Source organism: Vulpes lagopus, chromosome 7, assembly GCF_018345385.1.
Source record: "Vulpes lagopus strain Blue_001 chromosome 7, ASM1834538v1, whole genome shotgun sequence".
Lineage (NCBI taxonomy): Eukaryota > Metazoa > Chordata > Mammalia > Carnivora > Canidae > Vulpes > Vulpes lagopus.
Window position 1 is genome coordinate 45,561,438 of NC_054830.1, and position 7,266 is coordinate 45,568,703.

The window sequence follows — 7,266 nt, forward strand, 5'->3', positions numbered from 1 at the left end:
TCCCACGGGGGCGGCCGGGAGGGACTCGAGGCGGCGGCCCCGTGGCCCGAGCTCCGGCCACGTGAAGCGTCACGCCCGGTGCTGCTGCAGGGCAGGCGTCGCCGCCGCCGTTGTGTAACGTTGCAGCCGGAGGGGAGGCGACCCGGGCGCTCTGCTCCGGAGGGGCAGGGAGGGAGGGCACGTGGGCGCCGCGCCCGGGGCCTCTCCGCGCCGGCCCGGCCGGGCGGGGGGGGGGGACCCCCGGGAGCGCGCGGGGGGGCGCGGGCGGTCGGCAGCGCCGAGCCGGGGCAGCGAGGGCCCGGGGCGCACACGCCCGGCGGTCAGGTGCGCGCGGCGTGCTCGGCGGCGGCCTCGGCTGCCCTGCGCTGGGCTGCCCGCCCGCTTCCCATGGGGTGACATCCGCCCCGCCCCTCGGCCCCTCCCCGCGGCGGGCGATTCCTGGACGCCGGGCCCGGGGTGGGGGCGGGGACGCCGCCCGGAGAGCGACACCAGCCTCCGGGGAGGGCCGGGGGCCGGGCGACTCCCTCCGCGGCGCGCCGGTTCCTCGGAGGGGGAGGGCTGGGCTGGAGCGAGCGAGGGGATATTCCTCTCCCGGCTTGAGTCAGACGCGGGCGGATCCGTCCTCCCCCGTCCCCTCCCGGGAGACGGGAACTTACTTCATTTCCCTGGGGCAGGTTCGCCCACGTTGCTGCCCCCCCATCGCCATCACCACCACCACCTCCCGGGCCCGGCGGCGGCGGCGGCGGCGGCGGCGGCTCCCCGGCCCCTTCCAGCTTCCGCGCCCCCCACCCGCTCGGGCAGGACCCGGGCCGCGCCGCCGCCCCCTCTTCGGGGAAAGGCCGCCGCAGCCGCAGACACCTGGGGGCCGGGGCCGGGGCTGGGGGTGGGGGCTCCCTCGCAGCCGCGGGAGCGTTGTCCAACACGTGAGACTCATGTGATGAAGCCGGGGGAGGGCGGGCAGGTCGCTCCTTCCCTCCCTGGCAGCGGCCAGACGTGCCTGGAGTCACAGGGTAGAACACGTAGCTCCAACCCACCCACTCGCTCCCATTTAACCCGGCCCGCAGCCTCTCCATTACTCCTCGGCTCCCCCGCCCCCCGCCCCTCCGCCCAGCCGGCCCCCCCGCGCCGCCTCCCGCCTCCCCGCCCGCCCCACTTCTCATTCACTTGGCTCGCACCGCGCAGACGGCGCAGGGAGCACACGCCGCCAGCCTGCGCGCAGAGCCGGAGCCAGAGGCCGCGGGGACACCATGCACGCCCCCAACTGAAGCAGCACCTCAAAGCCGCAGCGCCCGGGAGCCCAAGCGGATCTCGGGGAGCTCAGACCCGGAGGAGCCCTTGCGGAGAGACAGCCCCCCTCGCGGGAGCCCCTTGCAGGACAGTCCTCACCCCGACGCTCCGCTACTGCAGACGGGAGTGCACAGTGGCCCCGGCTCGCCGCGCCATGGAGCGGATCCCCAGCGCGCAACCGCCCCCCGCCTGCCTGCCCAAAGCTCCGGGGCTGGAGCCCGGAGACCTACCTGGGTAAGTTGGCGCTCCCCGGCCCCTCCAAGCCTCAGCTCCGGCCCTGCGTTTTGCGCCGCTCTCGACTCGGAGCAGCGCCGGGCGCGTCCGGGGGGCTCTGCCCCTCCAGGGCGCCTGCAGCCTACGGGCACGCAGAGTCACGACCCTACCTGGCCCCTCTTCCTGCAGGATGGATTTTGCCCACATGTACCAAGTGTACAAGTCGAGGCGGGGAATAAAGCGGAGCGAGGACAGCAAGGTAAGACACACCGCGCCCCTCGGGACCCCAGCCCCTGGCGCGCGCGCTGCTGCCAGGAAAAGTTTTCGCACTTTGAGCTTGGCTGGGGGGGATGCAAGGTGTGGGCTCGGTGCTCCTATGAAACGGCTTGGACGGGAAGGGGCAGAAAGTGGTCCTGGGTGTGACTCCGCGGCCCCAACTCTTACCGCGCCGCAGGGGAGGGGAGGAGAGGGGGGCTTCTCACCCGCTTGCCCTGGCGCCCACCGCCTCCCCGTGCGCCTCGCAGGAGACCTACAAACTGCCGCACCGGCTCATCGAGAAAAAGAGACGTGACCGGATTAACGAGTGCATCGCCCAGCTGAAGGATCTCCTACCCGAACATCTCAAACTTACAGTAAGTGAGAAGCTGGCCCCGCTCCAAGCCAGCTCTTCTACCCGGAGGGCGGGCGGGGGTCACTCGCCGCCGCCTGCAGGCCCCACAGGGAACTGCAGACCAGATGGCCGGCGCGGAGCTGGCGGGCGGCTCTGTTTTGGGGTACCATTCCCCCCTGGCTCTGGGATTTTTCTGGCAGCCTCATGCAAATGAAGTGAGAACCGCTTGGACTTCTCCAAGTTGGCTGCAACACCAACTAGCCTTCCTTTTCGAGAGTTTAAGCCTTTCCTTTCTGGTGATTTTCAGGGTTCTTTAGTTTTGCTGACTTGGCTAAACCAAGCAACACGCAGATTTTATTTACCTCCTCCCCCCCCCCGCCCTACTCTCGGCTATCCCCCTTTTTAAAAATAAAGAGGACTTGTTTGGGTGCGCGATTTTTATGTCCTGTCCTTTCTTGGCAGTAGCCGACAGCTTACTGGCTTGGCAGCGCTCAGTTGGGGAAAGGGAAAAAAAAAAATAGTATTTGAGGAGGAAGTAGAAAGCCTGGATGAGCTGAAAGTTATGAAAGGGTGTCAGGAAAAGAAGCTAGGGGAAGCCTCTTGGCTGCCAGACACAGTAGAAGTCCCTCCTCAGGTTGACACCACTGCAGAGAAATGTTATCTCCGGATTCCCCTGAGTTAAGGTCAGCAGTGGCTGCTGGAGAAATTTATCTGTCAGAGCTCTCTCCTGATGCAGCCACCTCTTCCAAAAATGCCTTCAAAGATAAGTGACACTCATTTTTTTATTCTTCAGTCAGAAGTGTGTGCGTGTATGTATACGGACACACACTTTTTAAAAACATCATCTCCAAACTTAAAAGTAAATATAGTCAAACAGGAAATGCTATTTCTTCCCTCCCCCCCCCCCCAACCCTTTAGAGGTATGTCCCATTGCTACTAAGTGTCCCAGAGGTGGGACTTCTCTGAGCTCACTGCTGACTAAGGCTCTTTTTATTCCAGACTTTGGGTCACTTGGAAAAAGCAGTCGTTCTGGAACTTACCTTGAAGCATGTGAAAGCACTAACAAACCTAATTGACCAGCAGCAGCAGAAAATCATTGCCCTGCAGAGCGGTTTACAAGCTGGTGAGTGCCCGAGTCTGGTTATCATCACCTAAGAGTTGTAGCACAAATAGCCTGTGGGCTCAACATCTGGTATAAGAAACATTCCTACAACAAATTGCTTATGCACATTCGTTGGGGGAGATGTCATTTTATCTTTCCTAAAAGGTCAGACTTTTCGTTTGGAATGCTGCTGCGTGCCACCTGGCATGAATACATATTAGTCAAGTGGTAAAATATTTCCGTGGCATTTTGGTTTAAGGGTTTCTGGGTTCTGGGACATTTTCCCCCTCCTGTTTAAAATGCCAAGGCACCTATAATTTGTATCCTGGGTGTTTTACAGTTGGTCTTCTTAGTCCTCTCTCATTGGAGAGTAAATCATGGGTATGCCCCAGTGTTTTCCTGTTTCTCTACTTCCTTATCACTCTGTGTGTGGTATGATCCTGGCAGGTTGACAGCAGGAGCTTTTCGTACATTTCATGTGGTTCCCTGAATAGCCACTAGGTATCTTGGTGAATTGCACAATCTAATGAAACCACTGAAGTTTCATCATTAGTTTCTACTGACTTCCAGAGAATCACAGTCACCTTGTAACCTTCTAGTTTCACCCCTTCCAAATAATACTGTACAGGCTGGGGAGAAATTCTTCTACTCGCTCCCTCATTCCATTCTTCTTGCCCTTCTTTCCAAGACCCATGTGATGAGAATCCCAGAAACCTAGCAAGTGCTTCTGCCAGCTTTCTTATTGAAAATAGGAAGATGATCGTACTTGATTTCTTGGGGCATATAGATAGGATACATGGAAAAGGCTTAGAAAGAGCTTTGAAATTTAAAGATTCCAGCAGCACAATTGCAACTTTTTAAATTGAAAATAAGCTAACGTGGGTGACATCATTCCTTTATTCTTTATCGCATTCTATGACTGGTCCTGTCCAATCTTGCTCTGGTAAGAGCATCCTCTAAACCTTTGAGGATGTTCACTGCTGTGTCGCTTATAATGAAAACTCAAGAATGAGCTATAAATTCAACGAGCGAAAATAGTCCATCTCTATTAATTATGTTCTGTTTCTATGATGGGTTATTATGCAACCATTATAACTCATATTTGACCTGTAAGTGGTAAGATAGTGGATTATTTCTGTTCTATTATTTGTACTTTTCAGTGTAATCCAAAATTTTCCCGATCATATTACTTTTGGAGTTAGGAACACAAAGTCAGCAAGTGCTGTTAACCGAAAGGAAAGCTCCCGGGTGTAGGTATCCAGGTGAACCACGGGACCTTCTGAAATGTCTTCCTTTGGATCTGTGTTGATCCAGGTGAGCTGTCGGGGAGAAATGTTGAAGCAGGTCAAGAGATGTTCTGCTCAGGTTTCCAGACGTGTGCCCGGGAGGTGCTTCAGTACCTGGCCAAGCATGAGAACACTCGGGACCTGAAGTCTTCACAGCTAGTCACCCACCTTCACCGTGTGGTCTCAGAGCTGCTGCAGGGGGGGACCTCCAGGAAACCATCAGACCCGGCTCCCAAAGCCATGGACTTCAAGGAGAAACCCAGCTCCCTGGCCAAAGGCTCTGAAGGCCCCGGGAAAAACTGTGTGCCGGTCATCCAGCGGACTTTTGCTCACTCGAGTGGGGAGCAGAGTGGCAGTGACACGGACACAGACAGTGGCTACGGAGGAGAATCAGAGAAGGGTGACTTGCGTGGTGAGCAGCAGTACTTCAAAAGCGATCATGGACGCAGGTTCACCATGGGAGAAAGGATCGGTGTTATTAAGCAAGAATCTGAAGAACCCCCAACAAAAAAGAGCAGGATGCAGCTCTCAGATGATGAAGGCCACTTCACTGGCAGTGACCTGATCAGCTCCCCATTCCTGGGCCCACACCCACACCAGCCTCCCTTCTGTCTGCCCTTCTATCTCATCCCGCCGTCAGCGACTGCCTACTTGCCCATGCTGGAGAAGTGCTGGTATCCCACCTCCGTCCCAGTGTTATACCCGGGCCTCAACGCCTCCGCCGCAGCCCTCACCAGCTTCATGAACCCAGACAAGATCTCAGCCCCCTTGCTCATGCCTCAGAGACTCCCTTCTCCCTTGCCAGCCCATCCGGCCATCGACTCTTCTGCCCTGCTCCAAGCTTTGAAGCAGATCCCCCCTTTAAACTTAGAAACCAAAGACTAGGGGACCTTGCCGCACTGCTTTCCTTCCTCCCTACTTCCCCCTCCCCCCTCAAAAAAGAAAGTGTGACTGCAGCAAGATTGTTCTAGTGTGTATGCTGAGATAATCTGAGGCATGGAGAGAAGATTTTTGGGGTCCCTGTGTGCGTGTGTGTATCTGTGTGCGCGTGCGTGCGCCTGCACTCGCGTGCATCGTGTGCTGGTATAGGACATTAAAGCTCCTTTTGGCGCAGGGAAGATATGAAGGATTGCCTGACATCAGGAGACTTAGGGGGGATTGTAGCAGATCTCTGGGCTTTCCCCCACCCAGAGAATAGCCCCCTCAGATACATCCAAATCAGCTGGATTTTCAAAAGCTTCAAAGTCTTGGTCTGTGAGTCAGTCTTCGTTTTGGGAGCCGGGTCTGTGGCTTTGAGAGAAAGGTACTTTCAAAAGAGGGCTTTCCAGAGCGCAGTTCCCAGCCAGCTCTAATGACCCCACCCTTCTCCCTTTATTGTTGCGGTGACTCACCGAAAGGGGAGAGGGCAGCCACACTGAGCTTTCTGCTTAGTGGTGAGGTAGCAGACACTGGCATAGCACGGTAGTGGTTTGGGGAGATTTCTGCAGGTCTGCTCCCCACCCGCTGCTGCCTTCTCCGGTGAATAAAGAGAATGTAGTTCCCTTCTCAGGCTTTCGTAGTGATTAGCTTAATAAGGAACTGAAAAGGGCCCCCTGGTCAAGCTGAGCTGCCAAGGAATGAGGGAGGAGGCCCCAGGGCCTCTGGTGCCTATTTCTAGGTCTCACCTAGAAAATGATCTTGCTGTCCCAGGAACCAGAGCAGGGTCTGCGAGATGCAGGTGCCTATGCTGCAGTCATCCCCAAAATGCATAAAGCCAAGTAACAAATTGCTACCTTCAACGAGCAGAGCTAGACTCAGTTTCCAGTTCTATCCTAAAACTCCTTTACCAAGCTTAGCTTAAAGGCCTAACCAGCTCTTGGCACAGCAAGATCCTTTCTGCAGGCTAATTCCCCTCGCCCGACGGCATAGGGAGTGTCCTTATTGCTAAAAAGGATTCTGTCTCCTTCAAAGAAGTTTTATTTTTGGTCCAGAGTACTTGTTTTCCGACTCATCCAGCTAGCCCTGCACCAGCTTTTTGAAATGCACTATGCTTGATCGCCGATCGTGTTTTAACTTTTTCTTTTCCTGTTTTTATTTTGGTATAAAGTCATTGCCTTTATTTGTAAAACTGTTATAAATATATATTATATAAATATATTAAAAAGGAAAATGTTTCAGATGTTTATTTGTATAATTACTTGATCTACAAAGTGAGAAAAATGAATGTATTCCTGTTTTTGAAGAGAAGAATAATTTTTTTCTCTAGGGAGAGGTACAGTGTTTATATTTTGGAGCCTTCCTGAAGGTGTGAAATTGTAAATATTTTTATCTATGAGTCAATGTTAAGTAGTTGTTTTAAAATACTTAATAAAATAATCCTTTTCCTGTGGAAGAGAAAAGATGGTCTTTTGCATTTTTTTAGAATGCCCCAGTTGTGTGATACGGCTGTCTTCTTCCCTCCCCTCTTGGCTGGAGGCAACAACTAGTTAATCTTGGCGTCATTTCATTCAGCTTTTTATGTGCCTTGTATTCAGACAGAATAAACTTGGTCAATTTCATGGTAAATATTTGTTTAATTTTTTTTTTTAACTAACGGTTGCTAAAGTTCATGGCCACCCTGCGCCTCCTTCCAGCATTAGGCAAAAAAAAAGTACATTGTTCCTGTCCCCCCAACCCCAGCCTGCTTTTGTCATGATCCTTAGAACTTGACAGAAAATCAAATTATAGAATCGTTGGGCCTTAGGATCTGGGGAGCTTGCTGGAGGGGTAGGCACATGGAGAAAAGATTT

At 54.4% G+C, this 7,266-nt stretch overlaps 1 protein-coding gene across 1 annotated transcript; it reads left to right on the forward strand.

Annotated features, from left to right (window-relative positions):
• The first annotated feature begins 600 nt into the window (after nt 1-600).
• Nucleotides 601-7,042, forward strand: BHLHE40 (basic helix-loop-helix family member e40). The gene is made up of 5 exons (XM_041762310.1): nt 601-1,521; nt 1,690-1,759; nt 2,025-2,132; nt 3,110-3,233; nt 4,527-7,042. The coding sequence occupies exons 1-5, from the start codon at nt 938-940 to the stop codon at nt 5,381-5,383; spliced, it is 1,743 nt and encodes a 580-aa protein (XP_041618244.1). The 5' UTR covers nt 601-937; the 3' UTR covers nt 5,384-7,042.
• Nucleotides 7,043-7,266: the final 224 nt, after the last annotated feature.

What these genes read in the sequence shown, in the direction of transcription:
- BHLHE40 (XM_041762310.1), top strand. Translation starts at nt 938, where the DNA reads ATGAAGCCGGGGGAGGGCGGGCAGGTCGCTCCTTCCCTCCCTGGCAGC. An exon ending in GAGCCCGGAGACCTACCTGG is followed by an intron (nt 1,522 to 1,689) that starts GTAAGTTGGCGC and finishes CTCTTCCTGCAG; the next exon opens with GATGGATTTTGCCCACATGT. An exon ending in CCGAACATCTCAAACTTACA is followed by an intron (nt 2,133 to 3,109) that starts GTAAGTGAGAAG and finishes TTTTTATTCCAG; the next exon opens with ACTTTGGGTCACTTGGAAAA.